Source organism: Acanthisitta chloris, unplaced genomic scaffold (genome assembly GCF_000695815.1).
Source record: "Acanthisitta chloris isolate BGI_N310 unplaced genomic scaffold, ASM69581v1 scaffold9356, whole genome shotgun sequence".
NCBI lineage: Eukaryota > Metazoa > Chordata > Aves > Passeriformes > Acanthisittidae > Acanthisitta > Acanthisitta chloris.
In genome coordinates, this window is record NW_008678705.1 from 99,433 (window position 1) to 117,013 (window position 17,581).

General features: G+C 50.8%; 1 protein-coding gene across 1 annotated transcript; it reads right to left on the reverse strand.

Moving 5' to 3' along the window:
• Positions 1–15,875: 15,875 nt before the first annotated feature.
• LOC103804399 (apoptosis-enhancing nuclease-like) lies at positions 15,876–17,564 on the reverse strand. Its single transcript, XM_009077011.1, has 3 exons — positions 16,932–17,564; positions 16,448–16,648; positions 15,876–16,079 (listed from the first exon to the last, which is right to left on the reverse strand). Exons 1-3 carry the CDS (start codon positions 17,562–17,564, stop codon positions 15,876–15,878), a joined length of 1,038 nt encoding a protein of 345 aa, XP_009075259.1.
• Between the last annotated feature and the right edge of the window lie 17 nt (positions 17,565–17,581).

The following is a 17,581-nucleotide window of genomic DNA, read 5'->3' on the forward strand; positions in this document are numbered from 1 at the left end:
AGGCTGTTTGGAGTGAGGGATTGAAGAAGAAATTTGACCTGTGTCCCATCAGAGCAAGCAACGCAGATTTGTCACCACAGAAGTCCTAGAGTCCAAAACCTGTGGAGGGAAGGAGTTCAAGAACTCATTACAAGTAAACACACACTTTGCAGAAAGATGTGTTTTCTTCTCAAGCCATGGACAGGAGAAAAAGCAAAAGACTTCAGTAGCCCACTGACTGACAGGTTTCTCCCCATGTCTATTCAGTGAAGGGAAGATATAGGCCAAAATGCCTTATCCAAATGGTGGGTGTGCCAGGCCATTCTGAAGCTCTGCCCTTATTCATAGCCTGACTCATCTCTCAAGAGCTTATTGAGTGTGGATGGAAAGTCTCTCCTTTGCAACCTCCATGGCAGAGCCAGAGGTTACAGGAGCCTTTGGGTAAGCACATGGCAGGGACTTCATGGAAGAATCCTTGATCTTCAAAGCCTGCAGTCATCTTGAAACCAAAAGCCTTGTTTCATTCTGCCTTAGACACCTTTGCTTTTCCCACACAGTGGAGATCAGAAGATGTGCCATATGTCCTCACCACCAGAGAGCTGCAAGATTTGCTTTACGGGGATGTGTTAATACTGCTGTTCCAGGTTCAGATTTTCAAAGCCTATTGTTCTTCTTATGCAGCTCAAATTCACCTGCCAGACCTTTCCTGGGTCAAACAACTGTCTCTCCAGACCCTGGTGGTGTGGGCTGGCACCTCACCCACTTACAGTAGGGAAGCACAACTGCCAGAGGACTGAGAGCTGGGAAAGGCACGACTGTCTTGGAGAAAATAAACCACCCAAATCCATGTTGGACATTTATGGCTTTTGGAAAAGAAATGTCAGAGCAACAAAAGAAAATCCAGATGTGCTGCATTCACATGGTAACAGGCTAATTGGAGACAGCCACACCTGATTTCTAGCAGCTTAGCATTTCCCTTGCAGTTTATTGACTGAGGATTTTCTCATTATTGGCACATCTTTAGGAGAATATACTATTCTTGCTTGGCATTTGATTTTCTTTCAGAAACACTGTTTTTATTACTATTCCTTCAGCAAGTTTTCCTAATAAGAAACTGGAGACCTGTAAGCTCAGCTGGAGTTTTGCCATGGATTTCTGCAAGGACACAATCTTGGCGTAACCCAAAGGGCTGAGAATAGGACAGAAGGCAATGGCAGCAGCATGTCTCTCTCTGCAGGTGCCCTCCTACACTGCAGCAGCTGTGACTATAGCAGTGCAGAGTTGCTGTCACAGTTACATCAGTGCATTTGTATCTGTCACAAGAGGGCTGGAGGGCACTGGATCTGAAGCAATTATTCAAAGTTAGGCACAGGGTGCAGGATTAATCCAAAACCCTTCTGGTAAAGGGCAGCAGATAGAGAGAAGCCACTCTGGGATGGAGAGCTCACCAAACAGGCAGATGCTCCTTTCCCTGCTTGTGCATCTCTCAAGAGAATGCTTTGGATTCCCAGTTTGTTTTAATGAGGCAGGGCCAGAGAGGTGTCGGTTAAGTACCTAACAGTCAGTACATTTTGCAGCTATCTTCCCCAGTGGGCATCTAGCTTCTTTCCAGTTAAACTCAGACACTCACACCTTGCAAGTCATGGGGTGCTGAGCAGTGACTGCTGCTTTACTTGCCAAAGTATTCACACTCATGATCCTACTCTCCCTAGGGCTGTTACATCAGGTAGGGCTTGGGCCCATGGAGACAGAGAACTTGCTGCTGAGCTGAGACAGAGGAAGGCACATGCATGCAAAGCCCATGATCTCTTGCATTTCCCTAGCCTGCTTTTCTCTGCTAAGAATAAACCCAGCCCAGCTTCATGGTTTGCCCCTGTGCAAGGCTGAGGAAAACTCATTTCCAGCAGGACAAACTCAGAGTGAAGTGAGTTTCAGCATCCCCAGCACAAGCTGAGGAAATGGAATTAATTTCAGACATTTCAGGAATTTCAACGATTTCATTAAGCACCTGTGCCCTGCTGCAGGTGCTCAGTGCTAAGGGCTGGCAGGAAGCAGTGATAGCCCAGCACAGAGAGAAACAGAAGAGGAAAGGCCAAGAGCAGGCTGGTCCCATCTCAGTGCTGGCTGCAACCTCCTGCCCATCCCTGCCAGCACCTCAGTGCTCCTGCCATGTGCCTATGAAACACTGAAGGGGACCAAGTGGGAAAAGAGACAGTCTTTGCCCCTGGCTGATAACACATCCTTTCTCAGAGCCCTCCCCATGGCCAAGCTTTAAATCTTGCTCTTGGGGCAATCTGAGCCCCAAGTGGATGCTGACAGGGAGAAGTCCCTGGCAGGCTGTCCCTGGGCTGGAGCTGCCTGCACGTGACAGCAGGCACATAAACTTGGTGTCCCATCATAGGAGACATTTCTCTAAGGGGTGGAACAGGCAAAAAAAAAAAGAAAAAAGATCAGTCCCCTTCAAGACTTTCTGTGGTGCAATAAAAAGTCCCTGTGTCCTGGATGCCAGGGAGGTCTGGGGGAGGGGGAAGAGAGGGTGAAAGTGAGTTAAATAGACCTTTCAGGAGCAAAGAGAGCACTTAATCTTCTCTAGCCTATTTAGTGCAGATGCTGTTGAAGCCTCTCTGCCATGATAGCCAGCAGAGCTCACCCATATTGTCTTTTGAAGACAGAGAAGGGCTGAGCTGGCAGAGAGGAGCAGGGCAGGAGGGGAAGGATGTGTGCTGGCTTGAGAAACAGCCACCAGTTCATACATGCAGATCAGCTACTAGGCAAGGTGGGTTGGTGGGGGAAGTATGAGGCTGGGAATTGAAGGGATCTGAAAGTCACCTTCACATGTGGTCATCAAGCTGGGATAGGGTACATCCCAAATGCAGGTGGAGGGAAGAAACAGATGCTTGTGTTCCATGGCCAGGGTACAGCAGTGCTCTGGGCAGTGCCAGTACGGATGAGGGGTGGCCTACTGTGGTTGACAGATCTTCAGCTGTGCCCCTATCCTTCAGAGTCAGGGGAACCCCCTGCTCACCACTGCTGTCCTCCTAGGCACTTCTGCACAGCATCTTCCATTTACACCTCTTCCCTTGCCCTGTAAATATTTAGGATGCTCTGGTACTCATCAATGCAGAGACATAAGAGCAGGTGGGAGAAGTACAGTGCAAACCTCAGCCATGACTACAGCCCTGCCCAGCTCTCCTGATCCTTGTTATTCCCTTGATCCATGGTTATCCTGCTCAAAGCAGCTGTGCCCCAGATGTGCCTGAGCATCTCTAGCTCTCAGTACTAGCGTTGTACCCTTATTATCACTCATGCTTCTATAGCACGTCTCCTTCCAAGACCATACCCCAGCAGCTCAGGAGCACCTTTGTGGGTTGTTTTTTTTGCTGCAGTTGTCCTTCTGCATGCAGCAGTGAAGGACACCTTGCTCCCTTGATCAGCCCTGGAAAAGAGACACGCCCAAACTCTGCTGCTGCAGCCAGTAAGTGGTGAAAAAAGACCTCTAAGTAACTGCAGGACCTGCTGACACCCCAGCACAGTGTGTCTGCACAGGGTACAGCCTAAGAGCCACCTCTGAAAGACACAGAAACTCCTTGGGAATCACACCCGAGCACATCCCTTAGGAAACACATTCCCAACTCAAATCTCACCATTTTTCTATGAAAAAGGACAAGATCCCCTAGTGTTTCCCCTCTGATAAGACAACAGAAGAGCAAATAGCCCAAACTACCTCAGAGTGAGCAAACTTGACCAGCAGGGTGAGGAAAATAACCCATCCTTCCTCCAGGCACCCCAGGGTCCCACATGTTCACTTAAAATAGCACTAAAGGCAGCTCCTGCTTTCTGCAGGACAGAGGTGGTAGAGCAGCCCTTACCCAGCACACCTGAGCCTGTCTGGCTTGACAGCAGGGCTCTACAAGAGCAGACTAATCAGGTGCCTCTTCCTTTTGTGCAAGGATTTAGGTGATAGGGAAGGGAAGAGAATTTTTATTAGGCTGCTGGTGTACAGCCAGCACTACCTGTAGAGCCAGGGAACATTGTGCTGAAGTGCTGGGGAGATGAGGAGAGTACTAGAAATAACTAAAAATAAAAAGTCTTTGGATTATAAGAACTTAAAAGAAAGCTATTCTTTAAACAGTAGCTGCAGCCTGGGGTCAGCAATGCTGTCTACCTGAGGCCGTGTGAACTAAGAACATTAATTGAGCCTCCTGGGTATGTAAGCCTCTTATCTACTTACACACAGAGCTTTATCTGAGCAGGAAAAAAATGAGATTATTAGCTACTTTTAATGAACAGCAGTAGGATATGCATGTTCACTACTCTTTACTGGAAGATGCTTCCCTCTCTCTCTGTTTATATCTATTAGCTTTTTAGGATATGAGCCAAAACTTCAAAAGGAGTATAGGTGTCAGAGGAAGGGAGACAGCTCCTATTCATCTTTTAGGGGCTGAAGGAGTTCTCAAAGCTTCTGCTTGGCTCCTTAATCCTACAGGTGCTTCTCAGTTTCTCAGATCTGACGTCTCAAAACTGTTGCGTGGGGCTCTCCCTGCCTTGCTTAAGTGATTCCCTGTTCAGCAAGGCACCCTTTGGAACCCCTTTCCTTGGCATCTCACTCTGCCCACGCCCTGTCTGGGGTGCACAGACACAGTGTGGTTTGGCCACAGCTCCTGGTGGGCACAGGGACCTTGAGGATGGATAGGGTGGGGTAGGGGTTACGCTTTGGGTAATTTAAATGCAACTTGTAGGCTATGGAAGAGTCTCTGTAGGTACCAAGTCTCTGTGTTGGAGGGCAGCAGACACTGGTCTGGCTTATGCTTATGGCTTGGGATGGGGACTTGGCTGCAGGGGGCTGGCCTGGGAGCTACCCAAGGTTTTGCTCCATTCTTTTTAGAGAACATAGGAAGCAAAGCAGCATGAAATCAGCACCATGCTGATGCCATCCCTCAGCTGCCCCTCTTCCTCTTGCCACCAACAGAGTGGGGGGATGTGCTGGCTCACCAGCCCTGAGTGCCTTGTGCCTGGAGGAGGAAATTGATATGGAAGAGCCTATCTGCAGGACCAGATTAAAACCCCATGGCCTGGAGTTTCCCAAGGCAGAGTGTCGCCAGCAAAGGGCTCATGGGAGCCCTGTGTTCCCTCCTGCCGCCAGCCCTGCCTGTCACCCTGCCCCTGGTGTGCCTCCTGGAGTGATCTCCGCATCTGTTGCCCTCGTGATCTGAGGGTGACTTCCACTGGCTGCTGCCTTCTCTTTAATGTCTCAAAGAGCTTTGTTTACTTTTCAGATTCCCTTTCCTGATTGTTTTGAAAGACAGATGCCCTCTGCCCCTGTTCCCTTTAAAAGCCATGGCTTTTCTTGCTGCTAGTGGGCTGTAAACATCTTTCTTGTTACAAACGTGCCCTTTCAGTTGCCTTCTGGCTCTAAGTGGTGTTGCTTTTTTGCTTCTCTTTGGAAGCTGATTGTCCTTTATTACCCTCTTACCCATAAGCTGCTAATGCTGGCCAGGAGAGACAGGGTAATTTCCCCTCTTCTAAGCTACACTTCCTAACTAAATTACACCTGGATCCACCACTAACATTAAAGATGCTGTACTTGTGAGGATTCAGGCCAGGATAAGGGTTTGAGAGCACTGCAGGTCTTTCTCCTTGCCCTCCTGTTGCACATGGACCTGGTGGCTAATCAGGAACTTCAGCCATGAGGAAACCACAGTACTCTGTGGCTTGGCCCAAATGATTTCTAAGCAAGGGAAGGGTGAGATGCAGGAGCAGAGCAGTTCCCAAATCAGTGTTTTATCATTCTCTCTGCTCACATCTAGACTGAGCTCAAGGAAATGATCAGTGCCTCTCCTGCAGGGAGTGAGACTGACCATAAAGATGGATATACAGGTAGGAGTAGGCACCTTGCAGCTCTAATTCCTGGCCTTCATCCTGCTCTAAGAGGCTGATTCTCTAAATCCTTCCATCACTTTTTAGCTCCACTTTCAACTTGGATTTTCAAAGCTGCCTCTTCCACCACATCTGTGGGCTCACCTAACATCCCTCTTGCACAACTCAATTCTTGTCCCAGCCTAGCTGCTTCTGCCCATAGGAAGCAGTGGGGGAAATAAAACCCTGTAATTGAGGATCTTACAGTGGTTTGCAAACCTCTCCTCTCCCCACTGTGATGCTGCTTGTTCTGGTGGTGGGAAAACTGAGTCAGGGAGCAGTGATGGGGTCATGTGCACTACAAGCATCAAATGCCTGGCAGTGGCAGAACAGAACCAGTTTGGAGGACTCCTGGAGCACAGCCTGCCCTTCCACCCATGTGCTGCACCCCACTATCTAGTCCCTGTGGTGACTAACCAGACCCTGCCAGCCAATAGGCTGTGATTGGCAGCAGTTCCTTTGCACTGGAGCCTAACAGTGCCAGCCCCTGGGATAGTGATGATCACTCAGTTGTGGGGGACATGAAGTGGGGAGGGAGCTCTTGAAACTCTGAGGGAGTTGGCATGAGGCAAAGAAATGCAGCAGCGAAAAGGCTCTCTTCCAAGCTTATATATATGATTTAAAAAAACAGAGAGAAATATACCCAAAAGCTGGAGCTAAAGAGTCAGCTTCAGGAACAACGCTGCTGGAGTTTTCTGAGGAGGCTCCCAAGATGCACAATGGGAACATCTGTACCTCGACCGGCACCTTGGAAGGGTCTCAGGCCGCAGAGTAAGGCTGGCGTCAGCTGGCTGCAGCCCTGCCTTGATGCCTCCTTCTGCCCAAGCCCCTGCCTCAGCACAACTCCTCCTCCTGCCTCTCAGCAAGCCATAAATCCCCCTCCCCACCTCTTCTGCTTTGCCATGGGCTCTGCGGGTTTAGAGCAGCTGAGCATCCCACAGCAGGAGCTGAGGAGAGGGAGGTTTGGCCCTGGGAACAACTGTCCTCTGTGCTGCCTGTGAAAGGCAGTTTCATAAGGCTTTTCCTCAAAACGTCCTGTTATCAGGACCTGCTGAGCTGGTCAGTTCTACTCCTGGGGACGGAGAGAGGCCAAATCGGTGCACACATGTGCAGTGTCTGGGTTCTGGCACTGGTGTTCTCCAGCCTTGGGGCATGTAGGCAGTCAGAATTGATCCTGATCCTGTCTGGTAAGGCTATCGTGGCCTGGGGGATGCCAACAGTCCCTCTGCCTTCATACTTAGAGCCTGCTCCTGGTGAGGAAGCGAGCATGTGCCCAAAACCCTTGGTGTAACCTGATTGAGCCCTGTTCCCACTGCAGCAATTCCTGTGAACAAAGTTGTTTGGAGGTGAAATTGTTCCCTCGGGGGAGGTAGTGGTAGACAGAGATGAGGGATGCATTTAGAGGCAAGTCCAAGGGAAAACTCCCTCACTTTATACTCCCATCAGCTGCTCCATCTTTCTTTCTCTCCACACCCACTGCCCCCATCCCCTTCTGAGAGGCTTGGTGTTTGCCTGGTGCCAACAAAGGAGCTTTGAGAGGAAACAGAGCCTGCCAGTGCCAAGTATTTCCCATCAGCTGGGACAAGTGGCAGTGGTCAGCCCCAGCTGGATCAGGCTATAGTCCCTGGTCAGCCTCTTGGTAAGGACATCAGTGTTTCAGCACAGCTGGGAGAGCCCCAGGGATGCAAACTAGGGATCAGGTTTAGTGTGACCATCCTGGCTACCATCCATGCAGGACAGCCTGGAGCAGGAGAGGCTTGGGGATGAAGGAGGGGACAGCTTTCTGGATCCTCTTCTCTTACCTTCATGCCCATATATCTTCATCAGAGTATGAATTAATAGGTTTACTCTCTGTTAAATTCTTTGGGAAACTTGCTGAAATGCAACAAAACCAACACCTTTAGCAGTTGTTGTGGTCTCTTAATGAAAAAGTCACCAGTTGAAGCAAGCAGGTAGAGACTTGGTTCCCTGCTGCAAGTTTTCTCTCCTGAGCTACAAATGAACATGGAAAATGCATCCTTGTTCAATGTATTTGGGCTACAAAACACTTCCCTCATGGGAGTATAGCCTGAGCTAACACAAAGATAAATTATGGAGCTGACAGAGGTTATGTAGCTTTACTGCAATGTTTTTCCTGAACCTGGTCTGAGGTGCTAAATATGGGGTTTATTTGCAGGGTTGGAGGCAGTGGGTTGTCAGGTTCCTAGGCAGAAAGGGGCAGGTCTGTCTCCTGCCCAGAGGTGAAGGTCTGTGAGGGTGGGATTCAGCAGGGAGGAAACTGCCATTCCTAGAGGTGGGATGAACCTGCATCTGCCCAAGGCAGGAACATTATCTGATCGTTGAAGCCCCCATGGAGGTACCTGGGATTGAATTCCCAACTTAATGGGTTGGTTTGGTCAAGCTTTCCTTCGGTAAGGGAGACCTGGAAGACCAAAAGGATGCTCTGTAGGCAGTTGTTGTGTTTATGTGCTTGTTCTTTACATTCATCCCCAAAATGAGAGATGCTAAAGAGGCCTCTGAGTGCTGTTTTGCCCTCTTTTTATTGCAGTCAATGATGCCAGAGACCAAGAGGACCATTCCTGCCTCCTGCTGACGTTAGCTCCTCAAGACTCATTGGCAAGGTGTCTCCCTCCAGGACATTTAGGCTGCTGATGCTGAAGGAAAACATCGTTTCTCTTCCATTATTTCCAGCACAATCTGCCCAGTATAAAAATAACAATACAAATTAAGAGGAGTCCCTGGCCTTTGTTGCTTAGACCTTGGTGTCTGGATGGCTCTGCAGGACCTGGAGCAGTGGTGAGTCCCTGTGCATGGGCAGGACTCAGGGTTTGCCTGGGGCAGGACAGAGATGAGCAGCAACAAGAAATCATTTTTTGAGCAACTTTTTCATCCAAAACTGCATATTAATGCCATTTTAAAATGACAACAAATGCCACTCTGTGTAGCTTTGGCTTTGATCTTTTCCATCAATCTGCTATTTTAAGAGACCAGAAGATTAAGGGGGACACCGGCATGTCCCACGGTGCCCCCACAGAGTGGCCTTGTGTGACTTGGCTCCTGGAAGTTGCCACTCATGGCTGGGATCCCCATCTTATAAAGCCAGGAGTGGTTTCCAATAAAAGGGGAAAAATTCTCCATCCTGGCCAGGTAAAGGCCAAATGCAAACAGTGACGTCCCAGGATGGCAAACAGACCCCAGTACTGCCCTGCAGCATCCTTGGCTGTTCTTGCCCTGGGTCTGTGGGTGGTCCTGTGGATGCCCTGCATCCCCTGTCCCATCCCATCCTCCTGCTCCAAGGCAGGGCTCCTTCCTAAAAGAAACAGATAATGTTACTTTATGCCCCTTGTTTTACATTCATAAATTAATTACTATCATCCTTGTAAGACTAATGTGTGTTAACTTGTCTTCCTTCTCTTTCCCCTGCACAGTACTACAGAACTACAGCTGTACACATTTTTTAGTGAAGTTGTGAATGGTTAGTTGCTATTTTATCAAATTCATTCACTATGGCATTGCCTATTGCCCATATTCTGTTTGGGGGCTGTAAACCACCATCACAGCAGCAAAAATATAAAATACTGATGGATTCAGATGAACCCAGGATATGGGAGAGAGGGTAGTGCTTGCTGCGTGTTACTGGACTCTGAGGGGCCCAAAATGCACAAGGACTTAAGTGAGCGATTTAAGTGGCCTTCACACTCCTTTCGTACTTGTGACCTGCATAAAATACACCCTGGGACCCCCGGGCAGAGCCGGGCCCCCTGCCGTCCCATCCCATCCCATCCCATCCCATCCCATCCCATCCCATCCCATCCCATCCCATCCCATCCCATCCCATCCCATCCCATCCTGCCAGGGGATAACTCAGGAACCAGCAGCCCGAGGGCACCATCTAGTGAACAGCCGGGACTTCACAAACCTGGAATGGGCAGAAATGGAGTGAAAACCGGGATTGGGGGTCTCCAGGTGGTCAGCCGGGGGATCGAGGATTCACGTTTCGTGCTTTCCCTCTAATCCAGTTATTTTTAAATTTTCTCCATCAGGTTCCCCCAGAGAAAAGCTTTAGCCATGCTCCTTCTATCATGGCAGGGATGTTGGTTTGGGGCATACCACACTTGCAGCTCTGCCCCAGCCAGATGGCTTTGGAATGATGATAGTATTTTGTTTTCCTGTTTGGAGGGGGAAGGCAAATATTAAGGGGTTATTTCTAACTCTTTGTCAGGGGACACAGTCATGGAGTGATGGAGGCAGGTCTGTTTTAGGGCAGGTCTGAACTGGAGGCATGGACTGTGCTTTCAGCTGAGATGAACCCCTCCTTTGAAAGGAAAATTTAACAAGCACCATAGGTGCTCTAACATCTCCCCATCACCCCCAGGGTGAGCTGGCAGGGGGAAAAGCAGGCTGAAAAACCACAGATTTGGTGCAGAGCTTAAAGTTCCCCAAGATGCTGCAGCAACTGGGGATGTAGGAAACACCATGCCACACTACTGCTGCTCCCAGTGCCAGTGGACTGAGCTGGGTCCTCTCCCTGGCCAGGAGAAAGCTGTCCTGTAGCTCAACAAGAAGGAGGCATTTTTGCAGCCCAAAAGTTCCTCAATATCCTCTGCCATTTTTGCCAGCCTGACTCCTGCAATGTGTCCCTGTGCTCACTGACTCCAGGGCCAGTCCCTGTCCCCAGGCTGTAAGATCAGTGGTTATTTTGTGATCTGGCTTGCAGAGAGGCTATGGCTAAGGCATGGGCTTGTGCATATGACTCCACCATCCTCAAAACCCATTCCCTGAGCAGCTGCTGGAAGAGGAACTTGGAAGGTGACATTTCATCACAGCAGTGACCAACCCCTCAGCTCCTCCTTTATCTGGTGGTGCTGGAGACCACCCCACATGCCCCCAGCACTGCATCTTACAAACCCCTCCTGCCCTAAAGCTGACATCTTCAGCAGTTCACGGTCCCTATGACCTATTGGCCTCCAGCCCCCAGCACACCCCATGGGTGCAGGGCTGTGGGGTGCATGCAGTGGGGGTCTCCTTGCCATGCTGGGGCTCAACCCAGCACCCAGGCTGCCTGCAAAGGGGGATGAAGGGGGTTTTGCCCTGGGGGCTTCCTTGAATTTTCCCTGCAGCAAACCCTTCCCATGCACCCAAGCATCCACAGAGCAGGGACTCAGGGGTACAGGGATACTTAGGTCAGGCCACCCCACCCACCTAGTGCAGCCTTTGCAGCCCCCTTTGGGGCCAGCTCTCTGGGGAAGATGTAGCTGCTGGGAATGGTGCCTTTTCCTCTCATATGCACACAGTCACGATGGTTAGTTAAGTGGCTTGTTTTTCATTAGGAAAAGACTGTTGCTAGGCCACCCTGGTCCCCGGCGTTGGTCGGGAAGGGGTTTTGCAGCCAATCCGGGAGGCTGTGCTGGGGTTTGCACACGCACACATCACGCACACCCCTCCTGCAGCCCAGGTGCTAAGCGGCTGCCAGATGTGCCTATTCATTTCCCACATCACACCTATCCACTTCTTCCGGCCAAGAGGCTTATTAAGGCTCCTGAGATTTTAATTTAGAGTCAGCTGTGATTTTTCTGCCTTCTGGATTAGAGGAGAGGGGTGATGGTGGGTGAGGGTCGAGTCCTCCCTCTGCTATGACTGATTTGGTCTCTGGTGAGTTGCCTGAATGAAGCCTCCACTGTCTTCAAACAGGGTGAATCATCCCTCTGTGCCCCACAGTGAGGGGACAAACTGCCTCAGGTTAGGGGCTTGCTCTGGGCTGTTATTAGGCATCAGTATTGCTCTACCCTAAGACAATCATGGTGTGATTTTTAGGGATGTGCAGAACCAAGTGTTGGTGGTTTCCTTTCAGCTTGGGATATTCTATCATTCTGTGACTTAGGGTTTACATGGTGTTTCAACCACATGTACTGTGATAAGCAGAGCTAACAGCAAGGCAAACCAGGTGTTTGGTCAGGGGATGCTGCTCCCGTCTGTGATCCCCACGCAAAAATCCCCTGGCAGCTGGGAGAGGTGGTGGACCATGGTCAGGCATTGGTGATGCAGGTCAGACAGACACATCTCTGGCAGAAGATCTCCTGGTACAGTTGCTAGTCTGATATGGTGCTATTCCAAGTACCCTGCAGTCTGACACCCACCCAGCAGAAGCAGAACTTGGTAAATGGACAAGGCAGGGTGCAAGCAGAGTCTGGGATGTGAGCAGGATGGAGCCTTTTACAGCTGCAAAACTCTCACCGTGCAGGATAGGAATAGACACCAAAACATGCAGAAAACTGTGAACAATCCACATGAAACTCAGTTTCTGAGTGTCCTCCATGAAACCCCCCATGTATCAGGAGGGAAGTTCAATAAAAGCAAGAGAAAGCATTGAATTGTGTCTGCTGCTCAAGGAGAAGCTGTTGCTAGACAGAAGTAAAAGCCGTCGCCATCAGCTCCCATTGGCTCAGCCCCACTCCAATGACAGGCTTATCGGTTACCTGCACTCGCAGCTGGCTGGAAAAACTCATTTGACAATGTTTTCCCTCTGATAAAAAAAGCCCAATGCTGGATTCATGGGTTTGGGTTAATCATTGTTCAGGGTTGTTGAGATAACAGCTGAGTTTTCTGCAGATTCGTCAATTATCACAAAATTTAGCATAAATGGTGAGCCAGCCTAGCTCTCCTTTGCCCACCTAAAGATCCTCAGTCTGCCTAAAGATGCATTGGGCTGCTCGTGTGATGAGCCAGAGAGTGTGATGAGCCGAAGTGTGTTAAGCCACAGCAGCTCCAAGCTGGCATGTAGGTGAATATTCACAAACACCTGTGAAAATCCTGATTAGCTCTCAAAGGGTGAAAATGGGGTGAATGTTGCCATTTAGATTATTCAGAGCAAACATAGTTGGCAGGGAGTGGATTGCCACTACTCCTAATCATCCATGGTGGGGTTTATTCAACAACAGCCCTGTTTTGGGGGGCTACAGTGCACAATGTTTGGGTTTTCCAAGCCCTTCTAATCTGATGTAAATAGGAACTAACCACCCCAAATGAATTTTTTCACCTTCTCCAATAGCTGGAGAGCACATCATAGAAACAAAGCTCGCAGGGTGTGTCAACACCAAGGAGATGCCCCCAAATTTTTTCCCCAAAGCAGAGCGGGTATTTCAGCCAGGGGGGTTAAATCAGTGAGGCAGGAATGGGGACAAGCTCTCAGAGGTGGTCTGGGACCTTCCCAGTGTCTCATGCCACTGTGCAAGCCCAGGGCTGCACTGCCAGGAGGGCAGGCAGGCAGCGTGCAGGCAGTCTGGGGGAGCTCTGCCGTGGGCAGGCAGGGAAAAAGCTGCCCTGGATCACAGCAGATGAGTGATTTGAGAAATCTGTCCCTTGCCTAGAGTCCGACCAGGCTTACTGTTGGAAGTGGATCGCACCGAAGTGTTTGGGTGGTCAAGACTTTAGAAATGCCATTTTTTTCCTTAATTATGCCTTAGGCTGACGGCAAGGCAGGCTGAGTCACAGGCTGATAAAGCCTTGTAGCCTTACACTTCCTTTGGCAGCTTTCTGCAGCTTCACCCCAACACAACTGTGTCTCACATCGAGCCATCATGGGGCTTAAGGCAAGTCAGTGCTATGGAGTGGTGAGACAGGGGGGCTGGGGGGGTAGTAAGGAAGGGCTCAGGTGGACAAACAAGTTGGGAGCCATGGAGTGCCCCATACAAGCTCCCCACGAACTCATGTACCCCCCAAGGGGATGTGATTACATGGGTCAGGTTATATGGCCACGAGCAAAGCATCCCTCTGCTGTGTCTTTCATTCAGATCTGCTTTCCCAGGAGAAGACAGTGCTCCTGCATCGCCTTAGGAATGCCATCGTCTTCTGACAGTGGCATGCAAACCCTACAGCTTCACCTCCCTCTTGCCACACTGTGAGAGGTGGAAATGGCAGAGAAGAGGAAACAGAGAAAAACCTGCACCAGCTGTGCTCCTCCTGCTCCTCTCCGTGTGCTCTGTGGGGTTCAGTCCCTCCCACACCCTGCCATGTTCTGCTGATGTTGCACAGCATCGTGCTGGGGCTCAGCTGAGCTGTACCCCGAGGCTGGCAGAGGGTGGTGCTGGCCCCATTTTACAGCTTGCTGCATCAGGAACACACCTGAGACAAACTGGAACACGCAGGATTTAAAGACCTACTGTGGGGCCATGTTTCCTACCATGTCTGGTGGAGAGTGCCCAGACCACGAGCTCACAGCTGTTGAAGGATGGTTGTGTTTGGGCCACTGGGAGGACAGAGATTTTTAGACATGTCCAATATGTTTCACAGTGTTTCTGAGCTGTCCCCAGGTTCCTCTGCCAGGCAGGGAGGAGTTAAGATGGGAAGTGCAAGATGCTCTGGTAATGGCACTGATGTGTGCGTCAGGTGTGCCTGCGTCACCCAGCTGCCTTGGCCGCTTCCCAAGGCTGGGGCTGAGCTCTCCTTACCTCCCACTGGCCGCTGGGAAAAGCCTGGGACAGTCTAGCCAGGGTAATGGACTTCATTCCAGTGCTGCCTGTCATACCCCACTGTGCTGCACTGAGCTCCCCAAGGTCCCTGGGGTGCTGGCAGCCATCCAGCCCCCTCTGCCACCTCCTGTCACACAGCCTGGGCAGTGGAACTGTGCTAAAGGGCTGTCCTTGAAGGCTGCCCTTGAGGCACGCAGCAAAAAAACCACCAATTTTCCACAACCGCAGCTGTTCAGTTCACTGGGGAAGTGCACAACTCCCTGTGTTCAGACCCAAACTCTTCTCTGGTGCTTGCACATCCAGCTGGGGCACATCTGTAAAGTCACAGGTACCTACATATGTCACCCACAGGCAGAGTCACTGCAGGTGAGCATCACCATATCTCCACACCATTACAGCAACACATGCCACAGTCCAGCAACATTCTCACCCCGAAGAGCAGGCACAGCTCTTGCTTCTAGACCCTGAGGGGAGGGACGCTGACTTGTGAGGTAAGCAAATCCCAGCAGTGCCTCTCCTGAACGCAGCAGGGAGCTCAAGCTAGGACAGCCCAGCTGCTGGAGGGAGACACAGCAGGACGCTTTCTCTTGCACTGGGCTTCCTCCAAGCAGCTGGAAGTGCTGGACCACAGGGCTCTGGCCATCCCTTGCTCCTCCTGCCTTCATAGTGATGTCCCCAGAGCAGAGGGGATGAGCTTGTACCCCAAGGAACTGCTTACTCCAGCTACTGTCAGACCACTCAAAGCACCTTTTCCAGTTGCAGATGGATTTTAAGCCTTGGAGCATGGCATGGTACACAGGCAGCTGTATGCCAATCTCATCCCTGCCCTCTCCCTCCTGGAGAACTGCCAGATCAGATCATGCAGAATGTACACAAGGGTTTAGCAAGAACAGTTTTTAATTCAGAACTGGACAATTATGTGAATAGTTTATTTTAAATGAAGTGCATTCTATGCTCTTGTTCAGGCTGACATTGATTAGACCCAGCTTATTCTCAGGCTTCAGTGTGCAAAGAAAGCGAGGAGGAAAATAGTTGTTTACTGGTCCCCAGATGGTTTGCAGCCTTTGGGCATCAGCAAAACACCTCCATCCTTCCACAGATAAACTTGCCACTTGCCCTCTGGGAAGGGGATAACCCCATGAAGGGCATGGGAGGTGTCCTGGTATCTCCCACTGCACGCCCAGAGGCTCCTCCAGGCTGACACCAGGACCCTGCTCATCCCCAAGTGACAGATGAACACTGTGCAGCCACAGCTGTTATTTCTGTGCGACAGCAAGAGGCTGCAGACAGCATTTTTTGGAGATTGCTGTTGTCCAGGTGTCACCATGTCTCCATCCCTGAGCAGAGCTGGGGGTGCTTGACCCCACTGCACAGCTGCCCACAGCAGGGCTGGGTACCAGGCAGAGCCCATGGGGCACAAGCCCTGGGGAAGGAGGTCAGAAGTTACCTCCACCTTTAATAGATGAAGGCACCAGGATGGCCTGAAACACATGGAGAAGACACTGTCCCCCATCACAGGCCACTTGCCATCAGGTCTGAGGGCCAGTACCGGTCATCCATGTACTGGCTGCTGTCTGCAGTGGGGTCTGTGACGGGGCTGGGGGGCCGAGGGGGCAGGCTACGGGCCAGCTCCTTCTCCCACTGCACCTCCACCAGTCTGTACAGCTCCATGGCTGTCTGAGCATCCTCCACTGACGAGTGTCCTTTGCAGCTGACCTGAGCAAAGGGGGAAAAGCCTTGTTAGATAAAGGGGGCAGCAAAACCCCTACATCATGTTTGCTTACTCAGGACACAAGTGCTGGGGGGTTTTTGGAGACAGCAAAGGTTTGATGCAGCCAAGGAGATACAAGAATCTCTTCAGCACTTTCTGAAGGACAGAGGTCCTGTCCCTGTCTTACTGAGATGTTTAATGGTCAGCCTAGAAGGTCCTGGACTCTCCCAGCCTATTCACAGTCAGGAGCACAAGGTGACCAAGATTCATCTCCATCTCAGAGCACCCATGGAGATAGAGGGGACCAGGCTGACCACACAGGTTCACAGCTAACCCAGGAACTGCTCTCCATCTCAAAGTTCCTGGTGCTTACCTGGATCTTTTTATGGAGCAGGTGCCTGGCCAAGTTCTTGAGCGAGACATTGGCCCTGACAGGCAGTCCTGCTCTCTGCTTCAGCATAGGGATCTGGCTAGTGTCTCGAGTCCTGTCTTTCGGGTGGAAGTACTTCAAGGCTTGGAAGTCATTATGGATAGCGTGTCCTACCACAATCTTGTCTTTCAAGATCTTCAGGATCTGGAAGAGTGAGAAAGGGTTAGACAGGTAGTGCAGCATAAGAAACACCAATCAAGCATAAAATAAATGTTTGTATTAAATTCAGCTCCTTCACTTCTAGTTTTTAGGTTCTCAGAAGGGAGCAATAACAAGAAAACTAATCCACTGCACAGCTTCAGACATTCCCTGTCCTGTATTTATTTCTCTGCCTCAGAGCAGCTCAGTACAGGCCACAAAATATCCCAATTTGTGTCTGGCAGATAACACACAGCCTTTTTTTTATGTTTTATTTCTTTTTCCTCACCTCTGCCTGGGCAGCCTTGAAGGGAATTGCCTTTTTCATGTGCTGCTTGGTGATGCCACTCCAGCGTGTCCGATAGTCCACAATGGGGAGCTCAGGCTGGACATACTTGTCATAGATGACATCCCCCTCATAGTTCACCACAGAGCACCGTGCCAGCTCGCTCAGCCTGCCCTGAGGGCCAGTACCCACCATCTCACAGTCAATGGCCACATACTTCCCTGGGCGCAGGACTAGGGAGGACGTCCGCAACCCCTTGGGGCTGCCATTCCCATGGGACAGCAGCACAGAGTGGTGCCTGGCTATGCTGTCTGGAGAGGCAGATGGGGACAGGGATGAGGAGACGACCTGTTTTCCCTTGGAGACCTTGCCACAGCGTGGTGATGTGGTGCCATTTGCCCTGGTGGGTGTGGTGTGTGTCTGACCACCCAGGCACCCACGGGTGCTCAGCAACCCCTTCTGCTCCAGCAGTGCTCGGCGCTCCAGGAACCGCTGGTGCTTACGGCTCTTCTTCTTGCTTCGACTCTGCAGTGAGCTGGGACCCTTTGGGGCCTGAGCATAGCCCCCGGTGGGGGAGTCATGGGTGTCCTGTGGAATGGGTGCAGAGACCTGCGGGGCGGGCAGCACCAGGGTCATCTGCCCTTTGCCAGGTG

Coding starts and splice junctions, on each gene's coding strand:
- LOC103804399 (XM_009077011.1), bottom strand. CDS start 17,564: ATGACCCTGGTGCTGCCCGCCCCGCAGGTCTCTGCACCCATTCCACAG. Junction 16,649..16,931: donor TCAAGGCTGCCCAGGCAGAG/GTGAGGAAAAAG, acceptor TCACTCTTCCAG/ATCCTGAAGATCTTGAAAGA. Junction 16,080..16,447: donor TGCTCCATAAAAAGATCCAG/GTAAGCACCAGG, acceptor CCCTTTGCTCAG/GTCAGCTGCAAAGGACACTC.